We start from the raw sequence: 25,177 nt of genomic DNA on the forward strand, positions 1-25,177 counted from the left end.
CTCATCTAATTGAGATATTCTAAAGAGGGAGGTTTTTGACTGGATCTAGTGTTGATCTTTTTTTCACTGTATGAAGAAGAATGAGATTTCCCTCACCAATTGTGAGTAACTCACAGGACAGAAATTCTGAGAGAAGACAGTCTGATATTGTGCTGGTCCCTTTGTAATCCTATAGCCACAGGAAGGAGATGGTCCAAAATAAATATTGTTAACCCAAAGAAATGTCTAACAACACTGATTTTTATTTGCCTAATGTGTAAGAAATACCAAGGAATACATCCCTAACTATAAAGCTACCACGTCATTATTTGTGTTTAGAAAGAAAGAATAAACCCAGCTTTTTATTTTTTCCCCCCACAAGTACCCCAAAGGTAGGCATTTATCAAACAAACTCTTTGCAATTATTTATTCAAGGTATTCAGAGTCCACTTATTCACAACTATGGAAGATGTTAAAGTACACTTCCTGTAAAAACATATTTTAGATTTACCACACAATAGCAAAGCCCTTATTTTTTTCCTAACAAGTTCGTATAATCTGTATACAAATCACTTCACTTACAGAGTTTTCAGACGTTTAGCTGCTTGGAGCACATCAAAACTCCCTCACTTCCATCTTCACTCATGTGAGCAAACTCATGCTCCATAAAAGTTAAAATAAATAAATAAATTTGAGAAATATTTAGAAGTCAAAATTCCCAGTAAAATCAGAGGAAATCAAAGCTGTCCAGTGTCTCTTTCTGCTAGGGGATATAGGCTTTCCAAAATACCAGGATTAGACAAGCATATCAAGAGCAATAGCTTCCTTCTAAGATTGACTTCTGTATGAGGAAATTGCTCTTCTTGTGCAAGACAAATTAGAGCTATTGACTTCAAAGGATATACATTAAACCTGGCAGAATTTCTGTCCTGTGAGTTACCTACAATTGGCAAGCAAATTCACATTGATTCTCATGCAGTAAATAAAGAATCATTACAACATGCAAAAAAATCTTCCTGTTTATAAATTCTGGAGATGACTTTGTTAGTATGTTCATGGGCACATTACATGCAAGACAATTTTGAGGTTGTTTTTTTTTTTTATGGTTTCTTAAGAGATTCAGAGGATTCTTAAGGCACTGTAGAAGTGTGTGAGAAAGAAGCTCCAAGGTTACCCTTCCTAATTTATTTTCTTGAAACAAGAGAACAGCTTTTGCTGATATCAAACTCCTACATCAAGAAGAATTACCAAAATTAATAAGGTGTCTATTTCTTCTGCACTTGTTACTTGAATGTCATTGCTGGTGCTGTGATTAAACAACAGCAGGATGAGATAGTTTGTAGGAAGTTTTCTTCATGGACTCTTCATTTTTCATTTTAGTATTCAACCAATGCTATACAGAAATCAGAGTTCAGAAAGTCTTTGGGCTCAACAGGATTTTTTCCACTGATCTTAGACCACAGTGAAATGGTAGTATCAGGTCTGATTTTAAGCTTAAGGCTTTCAAAATGCTAAACTAAAAGTAATTACATTCCATGTGTTATATTTGTATCAATAAATATTGATAAAGTACTATACATTGTTTGTGATATGCTAAGTTGCTTGGTCCCCAAAGTTCTTTGTCACAACAAACCACCACCACCATATGGTGATATTTGGTTTACTCTGTTAATCTGCCATAAACTTTTCTCTGAAAACGCTTTCATTACGTAGCTCGTAGTTGACTTAGCTATATTGAAGAAACACTTCCTACTTTATAGGGAATAAGGATTTGCCAAAGACTTTTTACAAATGCAACTTTAAAGGGGCTACTGGGATTAGACTGGATACAGCGTCATGTATCAATAATCAGGAGTCCCATACACAGATGCAAAGAAGTTCAAATAAAAGACTTTAACAACAAGCTGAGAAAGAAGAGGGATGCTACCCTCCATTAAATTCTTACTGATGACTCATGACTGACATATTAAATAAAAATATATGGAAGGATCAGGACCATATATTTTACATTCAAAGAGTTATCTATATAACACTAAGTATCTGTACAGACAGTAAAGACATTTCAATGAGATGAAGTAGCATGTTAACCTCCCACATTATAAGAAAGGAGCACAAGTAATTTTGTACTCAGAAGATGCTATTGTAAAATCTGCCTTTATGAAAACTGGATAACAAAAGTCTACTATAGTCAATAGAAATACTTTGTTGTGTTAGTTAACAAACAAAATCAAATCATGAGATGAGATGTTAAGAGCAAGGATAGGGGTGGTATTTCACCCTGACAAAATCACAGCTGCGAAAATAAAAGTAGCTACTCAGTTTGGCACTTTTTAAGAAGTAAACATGCCTTACAAAGTATTAAAAAAAAAAAAAAAAGTTTAACACACTTGAGAGAAGCTTCATTAGGATTTTCTGGTTTTAGGTGCCTATTTTTAACCACTTAAAAAAAAAAAAAAAAAAACTCGATTCCTCACAGTTTATATCAATGGGAAAAAAAATCAGCATAGAATCAACACCAAAATTCTATGATTTTAGTTGTAACTAGAAGCCAAGTATTTCTAGCATTTGGGACTTGCGTGTTCTCTTCAGCATATTCTCTACTTCCCCAAAATATGCAGAAATTCAAAGTGCTAGATTCAAAGCCACATGTACATGCCTATAGTATTACTCTTACCTGTGTGCTTCCGGAGGTGCTCTTTAAAATGTCCAAAGTGGTCAAACTGTTTTTCACAGTACTGGCATATATGTATTTTTTTGCCAGGTCTTTGCTTCTTGCTGGCACCACCTTCATCAACGTGGTAACAGGTGAGGTGCTGTTTCAAAGCACTCTCTCGTAGGTACCTTTTATTGCATATGTCACACTTGTAACTCTCAGTAGAATGTGTTTTCATGTGTTCTTTAAAATGGTAAAACAATTTAAATGAACAGTTACATTTCTCACAGTGGAATAAATTGTTCATGTGTGATAGCTGAAGTTCCACAATTTCAATACCTTCTACCTGTTTGCATAAGGGATCAGTTGCACTGTCACCTTCTTCTTGGATCTGGCATTTTCGTTCTCCCTGACGATACTTGCTGGTAATATCTGCCAAAAGAGCCAAAGCAGATTCATCTGATGTACCCGTTGTCTGTATGCACTTTATGGATTGCTCTGCAAAAGCTACTTCTTCAAGTGTCTTGACGCTATCATCTTCCATTTCAATTGTCCCTTCAGCAATCTCAACCTCAATTTCAATAGGCTCCGATTCTGCAGATGGCAGTGTTTCTGTTATAACATTAGAGGTCTCAGCTATCTTCCTCTTTTTCACTTTATCTTTACCTTGTATTTGATTTGATTCTAAGGGTGATGAATTTTCTTTGTTCCTGTAAAGCATTTGCATAAACATGGTTAAAATCCACAAGCACTTACGTAATAATTCCTGCCTGATAGTGAGTTTCTGCATTAAACATTTTCTAGGTATTTCTCAAAGAAATTGAATAATGAATGACCACATATCCTGTGTGTATTTCAGAAGCTAATCTGTCCTTAACTGATACTCCTTAGAGCTGTAAAATAGCAAGGTTAAAGCTGTAGAGCCTTTTACATAAGGTTACTGAAGTGTTTTAAAGTGCTGTGTCATGATTTTGGCTGGGATGGAGTTAATTTTCTCCATAGAGGCTCACACAATGCTGTGTTTTGGATTTCCGATAAAAATAGTGGTGATAACACACCAATATTTTTAGTTGTTGAAGAGCAGTGCTTACACAGAGCCAAGGACTTTTCTGCTTCTTATGCTGCCCTGCTAGCAAGAAGACTGGGGTGCACCAGAATGGCAGAGGGGACACAGCAAGGACAGCTGACCCAGATTGACAAAATAGATATTCTATACCATATGACATCATGCTCAGTAATAAGAGCTGAAACAAAGGAGGAAGGGGGGGAGGGGGTTGTAGTTGAAGTGATGGCATTTGTCTTCCCAAGAAGCCGATGAGCTCTGTTTTCCTGGAAGCGTCTGAACACCTGCCTGCCAATGGGAAGTAACAAATGAATTCCTTGTTTTGCTTGTGTGTGTGGCTTTTGCTTTACTTAGTAAGCTGTCTTATCTCAACCTATAAGTTCTTCCACTTTTACCTTCCCAGTTCTCTCCCCCATCCTACCTGGGGAGAGCAAAAAAGCAGCTGTATGGTACTTATCTGCCTGCCAGCATTAAACCACAACACTCTTGCTTGAATGACACAAAACACATCAATAAGACCAGTTTGGGCTAATGGTATAGGTTTATCTAAGAAACTTGTGAAATTCTGTACTTGGGAAAAAGATTTACCCAAAGGGTGGAGTTCCAACTCAAAAATAAGATTAAGACTTAGACTGAGGCACTGTATTACAATTCCTCCCCCTTATACTTTGGAGAAGAGTCTGACAGCAATACTCAAGTTTGCTTTTCTACCAAAAATCTTTCCTATGTTTCCTCCAGCTCTGTTCCTTTTGCCTCTGCACCAGGCACACACAACCCTCTTCCTCCAAGATGTCAGGGATAGGCAGAGCTGAGCGAGCCAGTGCTTTCAAGTGAGACCCTCAAGACTATCCACAGCACTTACATTTCAGTATTCAGTTTCAAAAATGGGCAGATGATCTTCCCCTCAAATCAGACTGAGGAGAGTATGCTTTTACTTTCCTCTGCAGCCTGATGAATCATTTCACTTAATCTAGTCCCTATCACTTCTGGGTCATCTAGTAATAGGCAAATATGGCTTCAAGTATTTATATGTCAAATGCCAGAAATATGTGGCTAATGACCTAATGCAGGATACAGCTTATCAAATTACACCTTACAATATCCATAGGAAGATAAAACAGTTAAACTTGCTGTTTCGTATACCCTGTATTTCTGTCTAGAAAGTGTCAAGTTACTTTGCACATTACCACAAGTAGCTCCAGAATTATATACCAAAAGAATCAACTGCTCAGGAAAGAGGAGACTAATATTCTTGAGCACACTGTGTGGTTCACGTGTGAAGCTTTGTATAAGGATACACACCATACAACTGCATTTTAAGGAATAACAGCTGGTTGTTTTCTTTCTAGTCTAGGTAGTAATGTCCAACTCTTGGATACATTATACAAGAGATTAGTGCCCTGGTTTTGGCCGGGATTTCATTTTCTTCCTAGTAACTGGTTGTAGTGGGTTTACGTGGCAAGGTTTTGGTAGCAGGGAGCCATAGGGGTGGTTTCTGTGAGAAGGATCTAGAAGCTGCCCCATGTTTGGGAAGGGCCCCATTGTTTTCCAGAGCTGAGCCAATAAGCGATGTTGTTTTTCACCTCTGTGAGAGCATATTTAAGACAGGGAAAAAAAAGCTGCGTCACACAGCAGCTGGGAGAGTGAGAAACAGCCTTGCAGGCACCAAGGTCAGTGTAGGAGGGGGAAGAGGTGCTCCAGGCGCCGTAGTCAAAGTCCCCTGCGGCCTGTGGTGAGGACCATGGTGAAGCAGGATGTCCCCCTGCAGCCCATGGAGTACCACGGGGGAGCAGGGTTCCATGCTGCAGTCCGTGGAGGAGACCACAGTGGAGCAGGTGGCCCTGCACCGACGGAGGCTGCCGCCTGTGGAAGACCCCTGCCAGAACAGATTCCGTGCCAGACCTGTAGCCCGTGGAGAGGAGACCACGCAGGAGCAGGTGACCTGGCAGGAGCTGCTGCCCGTGGGGGATCCAGGTTGGAGCAGTTTTCTCCTGAGGGATGGACCCTGTGGTACGGACCCATATCTGGAGCAGTTCTTGAAGAGCTGCTGCCTGTGGGAAGCCCACGCCGGATCAGTTCATCAAGGACTGTATCCCATGGGTGGGACCCCACAGCACAGGGGACGAGAGTGACTGAGAAGGAGCAGCAGAGAAGTGCTGTAGACTGACCATAACCCCCATTCCCCTGCACCGCTCGAGGGGGAGGAGGTGGAAGAGGGTGGATGGGGGGGGGAAGGTGCTTTTGGTTTCTTTCCTTTGTTTCTCACTTCTCTAGCTTGTTAGTAATAAGCAATAAATCTTACTATCTCCTTATGCTGAGTCTGTTTTGCCCGTTACAATAATTATTACGTGATTTTCTTGTCCTTATCTCAACCCTTGAGCCCTTTTCATCATATTTTCTCCCCATTCCTCTTTGAGGAGGGGGAGTGAGAGAGCGGCTGTGGTGGAGCTCGGCTGCCCACTCGAGCGGAACCACAACACTGGTGTGGTGCTGTGTTTTAGATTTAGGATGAGAATAATGCTGATAACACACAGATGTTTAGCTTAAGCACTGCTCTGCAACAACTAAGCCAAGAACTTCTCAGCTTCTCATATTACCCTGCCAAGGAGGAGACTTGGGGTACACAAGAAGCTGGGAGGGGCACAGCTAAGACCCCTGCTTGGGGTCTGGCTAGGCATCAGTCAGCAGATGGCAAACAATTGCATTGAGCATCACTTGCTTTGTATATTCCTTTATCATAATTTATCAACATTATTTTCCCTTGCTTCTCCCCCCCATCCCACTGCTGGGGAGCGAGCAAATAGCTGTGTGATACTCAGATACCTGCTGGGTTAAACCAAAATGGTTAGTTCAATTATCATTTCTACTTCAGCTGGGTTCTGAAGCTTATCCTTTTCAGTCAGAGTTTAGACCAAGACACTGTATTGCAATCCCCCCCCCTTCTACTGTGGAAGAGACTGACAGTGATACTCAAGTTTGTTTTTCTACCAAAACAACAACAAACAAACAAAATAACCCCCCCCCACAACCTTTGCAGTCTATGAACAATGGAAATAATTAAGCATATACTGGCTTGCATGCATCTGTTAAGCAAAACATTTAATTCTTACGTTACAAGGAAATACAATGTTTACTAGACGTAGATAACCAATGAACTACATAACATTACGTAGTAATGTGGAATAATTAATTGCAGACTGGACAGTTTAGCTTGATGGATTGATCCGAACCTTGTTTCAACAGCTCTACAGTTGGTACATACCAACTCAAAGCAATACCAATTAGAACACACTTTTTCAGTTTTAAGTTTCTTTTCAATTTCTCAAGCAGACTCCAAAGGTCTGCTTTTTTTTTTTTTTTTTAAAAATCAAATCTGGGGGAAAAAAAGAGAGTTATTTTGATTCTACCACGCTTAATCTTAATGTCAAAAAGAGATGTGTTGGTGTTGTTGGAGGGTAAGACCAGAAATGCACAATTCCACCTCTCCTATTAAGGAAAAAAATACCCATTTTCAGCTCAATTGCCAATCCCCAGAATAAGCACAGAATAAGTTAATTCAAAAACCAAAAAAATCAACACTGATGTTGAAAACCAAGTTTCCCATATCATGTCATGGAGGTGTTTTTTTTTTTTTCCTCTTATTTTTTAAAACAAAATGCTAATGGACTACTAGGAGAACTCTGGGCCAATGCCACTCCCCTTGGCTAACACATTTATGGGAAGATAAAGAGGAATCTTAGCCTTGATGCAAAGGCCAGTAGGTCTAGAAGAGAAAGCAAGGATAACCATAAGACCAGGAGACATTTATTGCCCATCCCTCTGCTTCATGATGAAAGAACAGAGGAGAACACAGAAGGAATGATAACATAACAGCACTCTGTGAAAGTAAAAGGGAAAGAAGGGCAAGAAAAAAAAAAAAAGCATGATGGGAATAGCACCTACTTTTCTCAGGTTGGAGTTCTGTGATGGCGCACAGTTACAGGTACTGGATAAAAGGTGCCATAGCAACATCTGATTATGTACTAATTCAGTATAAAACTTGTTATAACAATTATATTTCAGTTGACAAGGCAAGACCGACTGATGTCATCTACCGGGACTTATGTAAGGCTTTTGACACTGTCCCACATGGCATCCTGATTTCTACAGTGGAGAGAGATGGATTTGAAGGGTGGACCATTTGGTGGATAAGGAAGTGGCTTGATGGACGCACCCAGAGAGCGTCAATGGTTCTATGTCCAGGTGGAAGCTGGTGATGAGCGGTGTCCCTCAGGAGTCTGTCTTGGGACTGGTGCTTTTCAATATCTTCAACAGTGATGCAGATGATGAGACTGAGTGCACCCTCAGCAAGTTTGCAGATGACACCAGGATGAGCGGTGCAGTTGATATAACAGAAGGAAGGGATGCTGTACAAAGTGACCTGGACAAGCTTGAGAAGTTGGCCCACATGAACCAAAATGAGGTTCAACAAGTCCAAATGCAAAGTGCTGCACCTAGATTGGAGCAATCTCAGGCATGAGTACAGACTGGAAGAACTCCTTGAGAGCAGCCCTGCGGAGGGATTTGGGGGTTCTGGTGGATGAGAAACTCGACACGAGCCAGCAGTGTGCGCTTGCAGCCCAGAAGGCCAACCGCAGCCTGGGCTGCATCAAGAGAGGCATGGCCAGTAGGTCAAGGGGGGTGATTGTCCCCCTCTACTCCACCCTTTTGAGGCCCCACTTGGAGTACTGTGTCCAAGTCTGGGGCCCCCAGCACAAGAAGGATGTGGACCTGTTAGAACAGGTCCAGAGGAGAGCCACAAAGATGATGAGAGGGCTGGAACACCTCTCCTATGAAGAGAGAGCTGAGAGAGCTGGGGATGTTCAGCCTGGAGAAGATAAGGCTCTGGGGAGACCTCATTGTGGCCTTTCAGTACTTAAAGGGGACTTTTAAAAAAGATGGAGAGGGACTCTTTACTTGTGTAGATAATGATAGAACAAGGGGGAATGATTTTAAACTAAAAGAGGGGAGATTTAGATCGGATGTTAGGAAGAAGTTCTTTACTCAGAGGGTGGTGAGGCACTGGAACAGGTTGCCCAGAGAGGCTGTGGATCCCCCATCCCTGGTGGTGTTCAAGGCCAGGCTGGATGGGGCCCTGGCAAACCTGATCTAGCGGGTGGCATCCCTGCCTATGGCAGGGGGGTTGGAACCAGATGATCTTTAAGGTCCCTTCTATGATATGATTTACTCAAGAAGTTTGATATTTTGTATTTTCTACCAGGAAGCTTCAAAATCACTGCCTATTCTCTCAGAAGCAGCATAAAGCTGCATGAAATCAAATACTAGCCCATACTTGTTAATGTGGTCTAATTACCTAAGGCACACTGTCACCTGTACATCCAGCTCTCAATCAGGTATGGGCAGTCAGATAGCACAGACCTGGTATTAGTTACCACAGACATTATAGGGCTATGAATTTTTGGTGTTTACCAGCCATGTCACTTGCCACCAAGTTCCAGCTCAAAGAATGCAACATTCCTTTTTATTTCTTTTTAGCCTTTATACTCTTCTACTATAAGATATGGATCAGAATTATACAGCCCCCCACAAGTTCAGGAGGTTCCAGGATAAGGAACAACACTGCAAAATACTTGCAGCCAGCTCTGTTAAAAGGATTCTTAAGGCTATATTTAAGTGCTGGGAAGAAAAAGAGGCTTATGTGTTTACCTGATTTCAAGTGCTTTGATTGCTTCTAACATCTGTAAATACTCAGCTGCTTTCCAAACATCATTTGCTTCCTCCTCACCTTGGACCATTAGTTTTGCTGTATAGGTGAACTCTATTAGGTGACGAAATGCCATATTACTTACACCTGTTTATAAGCAAGGAAAGCAAGTTAGCACCTCAGAACCTCACACTCTCCCTTCTAAAAGGCTTAATTCAAAACTGACATTTTTCTTTTTGTTTTTATTTCAAGGGAAGCTTTTTCCAGTAGCAACAGCTGCCTCAGAACAATTCAAGAGCTGAGACATAAAAAATTATCTGGTATGACCAAGCATGCATATCAGCCTGTACCAAGGATATCACATTCATTTCAAGCTTTGATATACAACTCTTTTTTTTTTTTTTTTTTTTTTTGATTTTTTAACTGCATCAATCATACTACCTTCAATCTCCACTAAGGGCTCCTGAGTGAAATCTTGGAAGAATTTGTAGAAGAACTGGCTACAAGCAGCAAGAACAGCCTTATGAGCTTTGAAATGGTGACCTGCAGACAGAAAAAAATTTTGTTTAGGAGAACACTTTTCTTACTTATACTGCAGAATAAGTGACAATACACAAAACAGCTGTAAAACCCAGTCTACAAATCTACTCTAGCACCATACATTCACTTAATGTCTCCCTGTAACATGGGATGCTACTGCAGCTAGCTTATCTCATTCTCATACAGACCCTTGCTGACATCACTTACCTTGCTGAACTCCCAGGAAGAATGTCTGGAACTGACAATTAGACTACTAAAATTTCCTTAGACCCAATGAGTATCAACTATCAAAGTAGAAGGCTCAAATTGCACAAGAAGCGGTAACATATTAAGGTTTTGAAATTCTAAAGGGGCAGACAGTTAAGTACTGAAAGGAAGGAAGCTATTTGCCAACTCCCAGAATCTCTGAATGTTCATGAATTAAGGTCTTTCCTGGGAATGGTACTGTATGTGGATTTCCTCTGCAACTCAATCAGCTAAAGAACTCATTCACTTCAGAGTGTTCCTCTTTTCAGATATTTAAATCATGGCAAATCTTTGCATGAACTTTTTTCCTGTATGTCTTGAACTCAACTGCCAGGTTTTATCCAAGTTAGCTGTGCTTTTTGCCACTCTTACAGACTGATCTATTTTATCACCACTTCAGCTAGCATAAACATCCCAGCAGAACAAAAGCAGTTCTGCTCTGCTCTTCCTGTTTTCCAGGCTTTGTATTCCCCATAACTCTGTTGCCTTCTCCTTGGCACAGGCATGAACATTCATAAGTCTCCACAGGATAGAAACATTCACGCTAAGTTTTGTGCGAGCACTGTCAGTGAAACTATGGCAATTCCAGAACAGTCTTTTCTTCATTTGTTTCCTTTTTTCTAATCCAGACTCTATACAACTCTTTTACTTCAAATGAGTTATTGCTATCCTTTCAAGGGTCAGGTGGTATTCCTTTAGCTAAGTCTGTCCTACTGGACACTGCCTGTCTTCCTTGAAGTGCTCATTCATTCTAAGATACATTTGGGATAAGAAGCAATCTTAAGCAATCAGACACCCCCCCCTTTTCTAATGGGATACACCCCCTTTTCTAATGGGATAATAAGCACTTATCTCTGTCTTCCTTTTAAACTAATACTTATATCTCTAGAACACAGAAAAAGAAAAGTGAGTTCTTCTACCTTGTTTTAACTATGTATTAAGAATAGTAAGTAGATACTACAGAAGCAAGCTTTTGCTTTTTAAATAATATGTATACAAGTTCTCTGCATGCAAACAGGTTAAGTTAGAGAAAAACATTTTTTGCAGCATTTTGGAAATACTTAGATAACATTAAATAAGTATAGCAGTTACAAAGTGGTATACTATCTGAAAATATTTAGCCACTTGTTCAGAAAAGCAGAAGCACAATTATTAATCACTACTGGAGACTGTTTATCCCAAGACTTTAAAAGAAAATCTGCAAGCAACTCATAGACCAGTACAGAATAAAGAACTTGTTAGCAGCCCAGTTTGACAGCTGACCCATGACAAACCCACCATCTTCCCAGCACAGCTTTCAGAATTCTCTGTATACCAACTGGTCCACAGGCCTATACATACCATCCACAATCAGAGTGATGTCTGTGAACTGGTCCTGCTCACGTTGTTCATTCAGTCTATCCAAAATAACTTTATAGTGTTCTGGGAATTCCTGGATACATTCCATCATTTCTTCAGCTTCCATGGCCAAAGTAGTAGTCTGGGAAAGATGCATTAGCAAAGAAAGAATACTGAGTCGTTCAGTAAACACTATGCACAGTCAAGTTAGCATACAAACACAAATTAAATGGCACTTCTCAGGGACTATAAAAAACAATAGAAGCACCAAAATGTCATGGTAACTGGTTTATCTTATTTCAGCTAACAGGTAGGAAACATCAGGGTTAATGAAGTATGAGTATGGCCTTCTATATGTACACATCAAAGAACAGTCAAACTGTGTATTTCTTTATTCTACAGATTTAGCAAGGACCCACCTGCCTCAAAGTAAATAAAGTAGGGATGTAACATCTGCACATCTAACTATTTAACAGCATCTCATCAGCATAACATCAAAATCTTTATGCAGTCACTTCCTACAATTCTACCAATCCACTTAGTGGAAGAACAGTTCTTAACATTTCCTTATTTAACTCACATTTTCTATCTAGCGAACACAAGATGTTTAATTAAGTAAGGACTGTGAGAATCAAAGTTGTGTTTTTGCAGTAGAAAACTAACCATATATATTTAAAAGTAATTGTGCAATCATAACAAAGGGCAATGTTAAGCAGATAAGGGGATAGCAGAAGGTCTCATTGTTCCAAAATAAGGAGGATAGCTAAGAAAAACAGGACGAGCACTGCAAAAACAGTAAAAACAAAAATCATGGGCTCTCTAATCACGAGAGAAGAAGGGGGGAAAAAAGGGGAAAAGGAGAAATTAAAGGTTGGTCAAATAAAATTGTACATATATGGTATAGAAAAGCATTGAGTAGTTTGTGAACCTGTAGTACTCAGCCAATGAAGAAATGGGGGAGGAATTAAGCATCAGGTAATAGGGAATATAAGGTTATGATATACTTTTACTGTGCACTCCTGTTTGCAGGACGCCCACTATTGCAATTGGGAATAAATTCGCTTCACAGAAGACCCTGTCTGAGAAAATTATTGAGATATTTCTCACAGGATGTAATAAGGCAGTACTGTTCAGCTTCTGAATACATAGAAGCTGCCAGGGATTTAAAGTGTTACTACACTTTAGTAATTTGATGGCCCTTCCTCCCTTACTAATATAATAAAAATAGCTAGGGGTGGGAGTTGCAGAAGTTCTCAGACCTGAAGAGGTTAAGTAAAACTGTGCCCATGGAGAAGATGTAGATGTTAGTCTGCTGCTTATGCAGAACCACCTCTTGCTCCCTGACTCCTGGTACAGATTTTTGTGTGTGATTGGAATTGGAAAGTCCTGAGTATAAACCTGTCTTGACATGTATTAACTACATCTGAGCTGATGCCACCATGTGTACTAACTCCCCTGTGTGACTACATGAATTCTACCTTACTTCCAACAAATGCACATACTGGTATATGGTGTTTGACAGAAACAGAGAGGAAAAGAATGACCTGGTTATGATGAAGGCAAAAATTTTCTTATGACTAATATATCAAGTAAGGAAAATTGTGATTAAAACACAAATTTGACAAAAAACACTCTTCCTTGCATCTCAGAAAAACTGTCCCATGAAAAGGGAAAGGAAAAAAACAACTGCTTATGAAAGTCTAGTTCTACCTGCTACTAACGGTGCTTTGCCAAGTGGATGCTGAAATACATATCAGGCTCTTAAAGGGGACAGAAGAGACCAGTCAGTTGGGGTCAGGGGGAAGGTGAGGTGGAAGAGGAAGGACACTGCTGCTACCTTCACTTCACCTCATCTGTAATGAATCTTTGAACAAAGGCAGGAACTGCTAGTCATCTCTTCTGTTATCTGGTATTTCACATTAGATTTTATCAGCTATTTATTTCACTGTTTAATTCTTCCTACCCATTTTTGAGAAGTGGTACGAGGATAGATGACTTGCAGTTAAAAATATAATTCCCTAAAAATTAAACCAAACCAATTTGACCTCCAAATACATTAAAAAAAAAAACACACATGAAAAACATACAACTTAAAATATGTAAATCAGTGTCCCGAATTAACATGAAACTCAGTGATATTGAAAAAAAAAAAAAAAAAAAAGCCCAACATAACAGCATACGTTCATTGAGAGCATGAATATTCTTGAGCAAGAAGTGAAAGGCACAGTACCCAAAGAAAAAAAAAGAAAGAAAAAAAAACAGAAAACACTAAGAAAACAAGAAGCCAAAGAAGGCAGATAAAAGTGATCCAAGCTGATGGTTGGTTACATGCAAGCTCATAGATCAGCAAGGGAAAATTGACTACTTAAGCTGCTTACCTGCATTTTCTTGGAAGACTCGACCAACTATTGTCTTAACCTCACCAACTTGTGAAACGATACGCATCTCACATGATAAGCATACAAATGGCAGATCTATCCTTATAAATGTACCTCAATGAAACTATGTGATCCATAGAATCATAGAAATGTTAGTTTGTAAGGGACCTTAAAAACCATCTAAGTCCAGGCCCCGCAATAAGTAGGAACACCTTCCACCAGGTTGCTCAAAGCCTCATCCAGCTTGGCCTTAATCACTTCCAGGGATGGGGCATCCACAACTTCTCTAGGCAACCTGGTCCAGTGCCTCATCAACTGCAGTGGGTTTTCATAGCAAGGTTTTGGTAGCTGGGGGGAAGGCTGAAGGGGGTACCTTCTGTGAAAAGAATGCAGAAGCTGCCCCGTGTTAGAGAATGGATAGTTCCATCAGGCTCCGAAGGGACCCGATACTGCCCAGAGCAGAGCCAATAAGTGATTTTATTTGCATCTCTGTGAGAGCATATTTAAGAAAGGGAAAAAAAACAACAGCAGCGGGGAGAGTGAGGAGAGGGAAACAGCCTTGCAGGTGCCAAGGTCAGTAAAGAAGGAGGGGGAGGAGGTGCTCCATGCACCAGAGCCAAAATTCCCATGGGGCCTGTGGAAAGGACCATGGTGAAGCAGGATGTCCCCCTGCAGCCCATGGAGTACCACGGTGGAGCAGGGATCCATGCCACAGCCCGTGGAGGAGACCACAGTGGAGCAGGCAGATCTGCCCTGAATGAGGCTGTGGCCTGTGGAAGACCCCCACCAGAGCAGATTCTGGGCCGGACCTGTAGCCTGTAGAGAGGAGACCACACAAGAGCAGGTGACCTGGCAGGAGCTGCTGCCCATGGGGGACCCGGGTTGGAGCAGTGTGCTCCTGAGGGATGGACCCCATGGTGCAGACCCCTATTTTGAGCAGTTCTTGAAGAGCTGCTGCCTGTGAGAAGCCCACGCAGGACCAGTTCGGGAAGGACTGCATCCCATGGGAGGGACCCCACATTGGAGCAGGGGAAGAGAGTGACCAAAAAGGACCAGCAGAGAAAAATCATTATAGACTGACCACAACCCCCCTTTCCCATTTCCCTGTGCCACTCGAGGGGAGGAGGTGGAAGAGGGTGGATGGGGGGGAAGGCATTTTTGGCTTCTTTCCTTTGTTTCTCACTTCTCTAGCTTGTTAGTAATATGTAATAAATTATATTAATCTCCCTATGCTAAATCTGGTTTTCCCACGATGAGAATTGTTGAGTGATCTTTCTGTCCTTCTCTCAACCTGTGAGCCCTTTTCATCATATATTGTCCCCTTTCCCTTTGAGGAGGGAGACTGAGAGCAGTTGTGAAGGAGCTTAGCTACCCACCTGAGCAAAATCACCACTTCACCCTCACTGTAAAGAATTTTCTCTTAACATCTGATCTAAATCTACTGTCTTTTAGTTTAAAATCATTAACTCTTGTCCTATCGCTACACTCCCTGACAAATAGTCCCTCCCCAGCTTTCCTGTAGGCCTCCTTTAGGTACTGGAATGCTGCTATAAGGTCTCCCTGGAGCCTTCCCTTCTCCAGGCTGAACAACCCCAACTCCCTCAGCCTGTCTTCACAGGAGAAATGTTCCAGCCCCTTCATCATCTTCATGGCCCTGCTCTGGACTTTTTCTAATACTTTCACATCCCTCTTGTGCTGGGCACCTCAGAGTTAAACACAGTACTCCAGGTAGGGTCTCATGAGAGCAGAGTAGAGGGGGAGAATTACCTCCCTCATCCTGCTGGTCATGGTTCTTTTGACGCAGCCCAGGATACAGTTTGCTTTCTGGGCTGCAAGCTCACATTGCTGATTCACATGATCATAGAATGGCCTGGGTTGAAAAGGACCTTAAAAATTATCTAGTTTCAATCCCCCTGCTCTGGGCAGAGCTGCCAACCACTAGAGCAGGCTGCTCAGAGCCACATCCAGCCTGGCCTTGAATGCCTCCAGGGATGGGGGTATTCACACACTCTCTGGGCTACCTGTTCCGGTGCCTCACCACCCTCTGAGTGAAGAACTGACTCTTAATTTTTAACCTAAATCTTCCTGTCTTAGTTTAAAACCATTCCCCTTTGTCCTATCACTAATAACACATGTAAGCAGGCATTCCCCCTCCTGTTTATATGCTCCCTTTAAGTACTGAAAGGCCGCAATGAGGTCTCCCCAGAGCCTTCTCTTCTCCAAGCTAAACAAGCCCAGTTCCTTCAACCTTCCTTCATAGAGGTGCTCCAGCCCTCTGATCATCCTAGTGGCCCTCCTCTGGACCCATTCCAAGAGCTCCACATCCTTCTTCTGCTGGGGGCCCGAGGCCTGCACGCAGTATTTCTGGTGGGGTCTCACAAGAGCAGAATAGAGGGGAACAATCACCTCTCTCTCCCTGCTGGCCACCCCTTTTTTAATGCAGCCCAGGACACAGACGGCCTTCCAGGCTGCAAGCGCGCACTGCTGGCTCATGTCCAGCTTCCCACCCAGCAGGACCCCCAAGTCCTTCTCCACATTCATTTTGATTCATGTTGAGCTTCTCATTAATTAACACCCCCAAGTCCTTCTCCTCAGAGCTGTTCTCAATCCATTCTCTGCCCAGCCTGTATTTGTGCTCGGGACTACCCCAACCCAGGTGCAGGACCTTGTACTCGGTCTTTTTGAACTTCACGAGGTTTGCATAGGCCCCCCTCTCAAGCCTGTCCAGGTCCTTCTGCATGGCATCCCTTCTTTCCAGCACATCTACTGCGCCACATAACTTGGTGTCATCAGCCAATTTACTGAGGGTGCATTCAATCCCACCATCCGTGTCAGCATCAAAGATGCTAAACAGCACCAGTACCAATACTGACACCTAAGGAACATCACTCTTTATTGACCTCCACAACTTCTATGGGCAACCTGTTCTAGTGTCTCAGCACCCTCATAGCAAAAGATTTAGATTGGTTATAAGAAGGAAATTCATCTTCCTTTAGCTTAAAGCCATTTCCCCTTATCCTATCACTAGACTCCCTGATAAACCTTTCCCTTGCTGGAACAGAGGCCCATACACCCCCTCCCGGTACCACATTTCAGCTCCCTGCCACGCCACGCCCAGCCGACGCGCCGAGAAGTACCCCCCACAAACGATCGACACCGCTCGCGGAGGCTCCGCAAAACCAACTAGCAGTTGCGCCTGCCTCCTCTGAGCTTCAGTCCGCGAGCCCCGTGCCCAGCCACAGTCCCATTGGCGAACACTGATAGCAGTCAGCGCAAGCCCTGCCAATGGCAAAGCGGCGGCAGAGCCCGCCCCAGGCAGAAAAGCCAATGAGCGCCCGCCAAGTCCCAGGAACAGGAGAAAGCGGAAGGCCTACCCTACACTGAGCGTCCGCAAGGCACGGTCGCTCTAATAACAGTGCGGGCGGCCGCCGGTAAGCGCAAGTATTTCATGGGGGGTGTCCCTGACGCGGAGACCCAAACGACCGGTGTCGGCCCGAACCATGCGCCTGGGAACACCACCACCTCGTTAGCCGTTATTACGCCATCAAAGCTCGCATTAAATCGATCCGTTTTCAATTCCCGGCCAGGTTACACTCTAATAGCGCTCACGCACTTCGCGCAGTCCTCTCAGTACTCACCACGAAGAACTTTCGCCCTGCCGTTCCTGTTCGTTACCGCTTCGTGCTCCTCGGCTCGGTGGAAAGCGGGGCAGGCGCTGGCTAATCGCGACTCGTATTCCCAGCCTGCACCATGCGGTGGAAGTGACGGCATAATCACCTTTCACACAACAAAGGGCGAGGAGGTGGGGCTCGCTGGCCTGGTGCATTATTGTAGGTGTAGTCTGAGAGGGGCACTGCCATGAGAAGTCGCGGCCAGGACCTTTTGCGGAGCTTTCGGTCTGGACTTGTGTGGAATAATTGCCTAAGGTGACTCGGAAACTAAACTAATATTCACATTTTAAAGAAAATGTACAGCACTGAAGAAGCTTTAAGGGTGGAGTGTAGCCGCACTACCTAAGCGTTCCCTAGGCCTCCAACCTTAGATGCTATTGCGCTGGGGGAGCCTGGTGTGCTGACTCTAAGGAATAGTATGGAGTGCAGAGCGGAGTGGAGACACCGCGGCTAGGCTCTGTGGCCGGATGGGAACTTGATTGTTCTTGTGCACACCGAGACCAATAAGCTGTACTTTTTGCTACCCTGAGCCAACAACCTGTCATGTTTTCGACAAAATGCTGTACTCTAGTGAACTTTTGCTCATTATAATATCATTTTAATACCAAAACACACCTCCATCCCAAAAGCTACCTGCCCTCCAAGGTGCAACCACCCCTCACTGAGCACGCGCTCTGAATTTCTTGGAGCCTAGACCTTTAAATGAAAATGAGAAAACTTTGATAGTTGAAATGGTAGCACCAATAGTAGTTGAAAAGTCCTTGGCTTAGTGTAAGCACTGCTCTGCAACAATTAAAACATCAGTGTGTTATCAACATTATTCTCATCCTAAATCTAAAACACAGCACCATACCAGCTACTAGGAGGAAAATTAACTCTATTCTAGCTGAAACCAGGACAATGTCCTATTAGTGGTATCACAGTAACAGTCATGCAGATAATGACGAATTAATTTTGATAGAACCGGACAAGCATAGTGGTGTGATGGAATCAGAAGGGACTTCAGCATGCGACAATCCAACACCATCTGAAAGACTGTTACAAAAGATGGAGCCCAAAGTCAGTCAAAGGGGATGTGAGGGCCAGAGGGCAGACCCGGGAAACTACAGGCCTGTCAGTTTGACCTCAGTACCAGGGAAGCTCATGGAACAGATCCTCTTGAGAGTAATCACGCAGCACTTGCAGGGCAAGCAGGTGATCAGGCCCAGTCAGCATGGGTTTATGAAAGGCAGATCCTGCTTGACGAACCTGATCTCCTTCTATGACAAAGTGACGTGCTGGGTGGACGAGGGAAAGGCTGTGGATGTGGTCTACCTTGACTTCAGCAAGGCATTTGACACCGTCTCCCACAGCATTCTCCTCAAGAAACTGGCTGCTCGTGGCTTGGACTGGCGCACGCTTCGTTGGGTTAGAAACTGGCTGGATAGCCGGGCCCAAAGAGTCGTGGTAAATGGAGTCAAGTCCAGTTGGAGGCCGGTCACTAGTGGCGTCCCCCAGGGCTCGGTGCTGGGGCCAGTGCTCTTTAATATCTTCATCAATGATCTGGATGAGGGCATTGAGTGCACCCTCAGTAAGTTTGCAGATGACACCAAGTTAGGTGCGTGTGTCGATCTGCTTGAGGGTAGGAAGGCTCTGCAGGAGGATCTGGATAGGCTGCACCGATGGGCTGAGGTCAACTGCATGAAGTTCAACAAGGCCAAGTGCCGGGTCCTGCACCTGGGGCACAATAACCCCAAGCAGAGCTACAGGCTGGGAGATGAGTGGTTGGAAAGCTGCCTGGCGGAGAACGACCTGAGAGTATTGGTGGATAGTCGGCTGAATATGAGCCAGCAGTGTGCTCAGGTGGCCAAGAAGGCCAACGGCATCCTGGCTTGTATCAGAAACAGTGTGACCAGCAGGGCTCGGGAGGTGATCATCCCCCTGTACTCGGCTCTGGTGAGGCCGCACCTCGAGTACTGTGTTCACTTTTGGGCCCCTCGCTACAAGAAGGACATCGAGGTGCTTGAGCGGGTCCAGAGAAGGGCGACGAAGCTGGTGAGGGGCCTGGAGAACAAGTCCTACGAGGAGCGGCTGAGGGAGCTGGGCTTGTTCAGCCTGGAGAAGAGGAGGCTCAGGGGCGACCTTATTGCTCTCTACAGATACCTTAAAGGAGGCTGTAGTGAGGTGGGGGTTGGCCTGTTCTCCCACGTGCCTGGTGACAGGACGAGGGGGAATGGGCTTAAGTTGCGCCAGGGGAGTTTTAGGTTAGATGTTAGGAAGAACTTCTTTACTGAAAGGGTTGTTAGGCACTGGAACAGGCTGCCCAGGGAAGTGGTGGAGTCACCATCCCTGGAAGTCTTTAAAAGACGTTTAGATGTAGAGCTTAGGGATATGGCTGAGTGGGGACTGTTAGAGTTAGGTCAGAGGTTGGACTCGATGATCTTGAGGTCTCTTCCTGTTGCGAAGCACGGACGAAAGCACGACAGACACCAGCAGAGTCAGATCATGCTTCACCATTTTATTGCCCGAATAGCCCAACTTTTATAGTGAATTTTACAGGGGTGGACAGTGTTTCACACAAGATTATTGGTCAAAAGCACACAGACAAACTGTTAAGAAAATAACACCACCTTTTGATTAGAAGTTAGGAAAACAACCCCCTTTGTGCTTAACGGTCGCGTAGACCTAGTCCTTGAGGCCAGCTGCTGATAACAATATTTTCTGAGTTCCTTAATTGGGTGATGTGGGAGTCATTGCCGTGGGAGCTTCTCACAGTTACTCTGGCAGCTTGGTTTGCTCAGCTACAGCAGGCCCTGAGATTTCTAAGGCCTACCCCTGGTTGCTTAAAGCAAGCTTAGATCGAACAATTATGCCAATTCCCAACAATTCCCCCGTTTTCTTTTAGTACAAGCAGTACTTGGTTTTACATCAGATGTCAAATACATAACATAACACAACTATACAACTTAACCCTAATAACACCATAATTACTGTAAACACTTAATGGTAACACAATTTAATAGTAAGCAACACAACTTAATAGTAACACACTTAAACCTAATCACTTGATGGTGATCAAAGGCTGTTCTTGACAGTCCTTGAGGTGTCACAGCCCACGTCATTGTCAGATTATCAGGAACCTCTTCTTGGTCGTCTTCAGCGTGTGCAGATTCTAAAACTGCTTCAGTCCACTTTACAGTGATCCGCTGGATACCTGTTCCCAGCACCACTTCAAAATCCCTATAACATTTTGCAAATAACCCTTTAACCACATTTATCACAATACTACATGTAATGATGATTGATACCACAATGAACAGAATCCTTAATGCCCCTTTGACTAATCCCAGTAACCATCTATGCATTGTTTCAAACAAATCAGTGAACCATTGATTGAAAGGATTGATATCATATTGAATCTTTCTAATGAATCCATTTTTCTATGATTTTTGCCGGCACCAATTTCCCATGCTTTTAGCCTGCACTGTGGTTATATCTCAGGATCCTACACTATGGCAACAATAACCTGGACTATGGTTATATTCCAGAATCCTGCACTAGGGCAACAATAACCTGCACTATGGTTAAAATGTGCTCTCTCTCACACAGTACACAGTACACTCACACATACAGAACACAATCGTACACCCAGAGGCCTCTGGCACATCTCACTCTCAATCATACCACAACCTCAATCATACCACAAGAATATAATTTAGAATGATAAGCAAACAAACAAGTATTGTCTCTCATTGTGTTCCTCATGAAGTGACTTGCAGCACTTTGTTTTAAAACCTTACCCTTACACAAATACTTTCAACACAAAATACCTGGACATTTAAGAATAACACATACAATTATTAACACTCCAGTTAGTATCCCTCCAGTAGCTGAAAACCTACTGTTTGTCTGCAGCTACAGGAGATCTTTGTCTGCTCCTGCGGTGAGCAGCTGAGAGTGGAGTCCCCTCCGAACAAAACGCTCAGGGTGCACCTAGGGGCGTCCACACCGCAGCTGATCCCCGCAGCCAAGCAGTTGTTACGTGCGGCCACAGATGCCACTCCAAGCACTAAAATTGCCAATGCCGCTCTAGCTGCAACCCCACACAATTCAACATTATCATTGCAATCCCGTGCAAGCAATGCCCATTTATGTCTGGTGATTTCATGCAACTGCAACAAGCTAGAAGCAAATACAATGAGTTTATCTAAGTAACATGGACTTTTGATAGCATTTGCCGCGATACCTTGCCAGGCCCCATCCCCACAAATCAGAAGCACATCAGGAGGCAAGGCCAAAGCTGTACAATTGTTCCAAACACTGTAGTTGTTACCCCTCGTCTCCATGCTATGAACCCCTAAACCCTGCTTAGCAGTGTCATTGTAATCACAGGTGTTACTGGTATTTTTATACCCATATGGCCCTTTCCAGGTTCCTGTAGCAGGATTCATTTGATAGCCACAGTTATATTCACATTTGTAGCTACCTGTCAGGTTGATACAGATTTGACTACAGATACCAGGGTTTTGGCATTCATCGATGTCTCCACAGTTTCTCTTGTCTACAAACTCAAACCCAGCTGGACAGTCACATTCATTTATGTTGCATTCCTTCAGGGGCTCATCACCCCAGTCCTTGCAGTCTCTCTGCTGGTTACACACTTTATTGATATCTATGCATTCTCCACTTTTGCACTTGAATTTGCCAGGTCCTGAGCACTGAATAACATCGTTACAGTTTGCTTCATCAGTGCCATCCAGACAGTCTCTCACACCACTGCACTGCCTTCTTCCGTGGACACAGTTCCCATCTTCACATCTGAACTGGTCTGGCCTGCAGGTCTGAGAAGGGCAGTTAATTTCATCACTTCCATCCTTGCAATCAGGATCTCTGTCACAGTCTTTTTCACCTGAGCCGCACTGCACCTCACTCACAGAACACTTCACCAGAGGTGCAGGCTGGCGGCCACACTGCTCCAAAGATTCATCCGAGTGGTCGGAGCAATCATCTTGACCATTGCAGACAAAGCTTTTGGAAATACATTGCCCATTACTGCATGTAAATTCTGCTGCACTACAAGTCACAATGCCACAATTCTCTTCATCTTCTGCACTGTCACAGTCTCTTTCACCATCACATTTCCACGACACTGGGATACACTGGGTCGACTGAGGACCACAGCTGATTTCATTTACCCGGCATGTTCTCATATGACACAGCTCAGCACTCTCATCAGACCCATCTTCACAATCCGGATCCCCATCACACTGCCATCTGTTTGGCACACACTGACCACTGTTGCACACAAAGTCAGATTCAGCACACGTCTTCTTCACACAAGCACTCTCATCACTGCCATCTGAGCAGTCTTCATCACCATCACATTTCCAGGACACTGGTGCCCGCCGCCCCGCACCTGTGTCACTTATACTACTGCTATTACCCGTGCCGTCAGTGTCAGTGGCATCCTCCTGGTACCGTTTTTGTCTTTGCCGCCCCTTACTCTCCCCCTTTTCTTTTTGCCACTGACCATTCACCACAAATGGATGAGACACATGATTACTAGTTAGGAAAGAGCGTGTAACATCTGCTATACGGCTGCAGGCGATCTGCTGGTTTTGGTAATACTCTAGCTGCCTCTCTGCCAGGTCCATGCACTGCAGCAGGTTCTCAATGAAGTGCTGGAGCCTGGCTTTTCCCCGCAATTCTTTTTCTGTCTCCTTCTCGAACTCACTGAGGCGCTGCTTTAAGGCCGCGATCATCTCCACCGCCACGTCCACCTGCCTGCTGAGCACTCGCTCCCTCCGCTGCACCTCCTGCTGCTTCTGCGAGAGCTGCACGAAGGCCGCCCGCACCTCCAGCAGCTCCGCCGTCTTCTGGGCCAGCTCCCCGGTCAGCCTGTCGAGCCGCTTCTCCATCGTCTTGTCCACGGCCTCCACCATCCTGCTGAACTTCGCCCTGACATGCACGCCGCGGCCGAACCGGCCGCGCTCCCCGCAGCGCGGGCGGCGGGACGGCAGCGCCGGGCCGGCCACGGGCAGCGGCTCCGGCCACGGGAAGCCGCCCTGCTCCGCGCCGTCCTGCTGCATCCTCCGCCTCGGCGGGGCGGGCTTGGGAAACTTCGGGCACAGGGACCGGGACCGGCCCCAGCCGAGAGGTGGCCGCCCGCGGCCGCGCTGCCCCGGCCGGTGCCGGCGCCGGGGCCAGGGCCGGGAGCGGAGCGGCCACGGGAGGCATTTGCGACTCTTGCCGCTGTTCCGGCCGTTTCCCGGCATGTTGCGTCGACATGCCACTTCCTTGTGATTGTTCGACTGACAATTTGAGCACCATACTGCCCCAGCTTTGCAGTATCGTCTCATGTGTCCAAAAGCACCACAACGATAACATCGGCAGCGGTGTGGTAATTGGTTACTAGGGGGTGGTACTTGACCACCGGCGGTTTGCAAAGGAGCAAGAGCTGCAAGGACCTGACTCTGTGTAAACTCAGCATGCTCTTTCACAGCCTGTGCCTGCTCTCGCATGCTGTCACCTAATTGCTTTACTGCCTCTACTAACATAGCCTGTGGGCCTACTGGTACCTGAGCCATTCTTTCCAACCCTTCCTCAATTGTCCATGTCCCGGGTAAGGAAGCCAATATATTGCGAGTAGAGGGGTTACTATTCTGAATTGCGCACTGTTTTAATATCATGCCCTTGAGGTAATCGGGCACCCCTGCTGCCTGTATGGCGTTTGCTACACGATCAATAAAAAGCCCAAATGGTTCCTCTCTACCCTGTTTGATTCCCATGTAGGAAGGTATTCCCCCTGGCTCCTTTATCCGATCCAATGCTCTTCTGGCCGTTTTCATTGATTCCTTGGCTTTATCAGGTTCCAGCAATGCCTGTGCTTCTGTCCTAAAATACGGTCCTATCCCCATCAACTCTTCCAGTGTGACCCCATGTAAAGGGTCCCCCGGTGGTCTTATCACTGCGACTGATTCTTGACAAGCAGCCTGCCAATGGGCATTAAATAAGAGCTGCTGGTGTTGGGTCAAAATTAACTTCATTATGTTGCGTATGTCTCCTGGAAGCAAAATATTTGTTCCCCAAATGTAGTCCAGCATGTGTCTCGTAGGTTCACCTTTCAGACCTGAGTCATTTACTGTGGACCGCAGCTGAGTTAACAATTTCCAGTCCAAATTCACTAGATTAACCATAACATTACCCTGGGCGTTCGGTGGTGAGTATATTACCGGGAAGGCCTCTGGAACCAATTGTGCAGCTATCTCGTGTTCACCCTCACGTAGGGCCTCATTTGCTATTTGGTTCCACATCCTCTGCCTCTGTTGAACACCGTCTGTAAACGGGCTTGTGTTTTTTCTGTCTGGTTTTTGCTCTCTTATTTCCTCGTCCATCTGAGGGTTAACACTACCAGCTCTTCCTGGCAGTCCCAGTCGCTCTGTAGCGGCAGCAGTGACTCTCTGCTCAGCCTGATGTATAGCTAAGGCGTTAGTGACTGCTTTCCAAGGCTTCGATAATTTTTTAGCAGTCTTATTGTCATTAATAACTTCATCAAACAATTTGTCCCCAAATTTGCACCACTCTGCGTGTTCAAAAACTGTATCCGGATTGATAAAACAACCCTTT

General features: G+C 44.5%; 1 protein-coding gene across 4 annotated transcripts in view; it reads right to left on the reverse strand.

The window, feature by feature from the left end:
* LOC137847011 (zinc finger protein 131-like) overlaps positions 1–25,177 on the reverse strand; it is a 78,166-nt gene that overhangs the window by 11,797 nt on the left and 41,192 nt on the right. Inside the window, exons 1-5 of one of the 4 annotated variants that reach the window (XM_068665213.1) lie at positions 17,540–18,586; positions 11,527–11,665; positions 9,841–9,942; positions 9,402–9,546; positions 2,654–3,342 (exon numbers count right to left, since the gene is read on the reverse strand). In XM_068665213.1, coding sequence (XP_068521314.1) covers positions 2,654–3,342; positions 9,402–9,546; positions 9,841–9,942; positions 11,527–11,650 — 1,060 coding nt within the window. In that variant the 5' untranslated portion in view covers positions 11,651–11,665; positions 17,540–18,586. Of the gene's footprint in view, positions 1–2,653; positions 3,343–9,401; positions 9,547–9,840; positions 9,943–11,526; positions 11,666–13,901; positions 17,108–17,539; positions 18,587–25,177 lie in introns of those variants that run through there. The other 3 variants (XM_068665212.1, XM_068665211.1, XM_068665215.1) reach the window with 3 other exon arrangements.

The sequence above is a fragment of the Anas acuta genome, chromosome W (assembly GCF_963932015.1).
Source record: "Anas acuta chromosome W, bAnaAcu1.1, whole genome shotgun sequence".
NCBI lineage: Eukaryota > Metazoa > Chordata > Aves > Anseriformes > Anatidae > Anas > Anas acuta.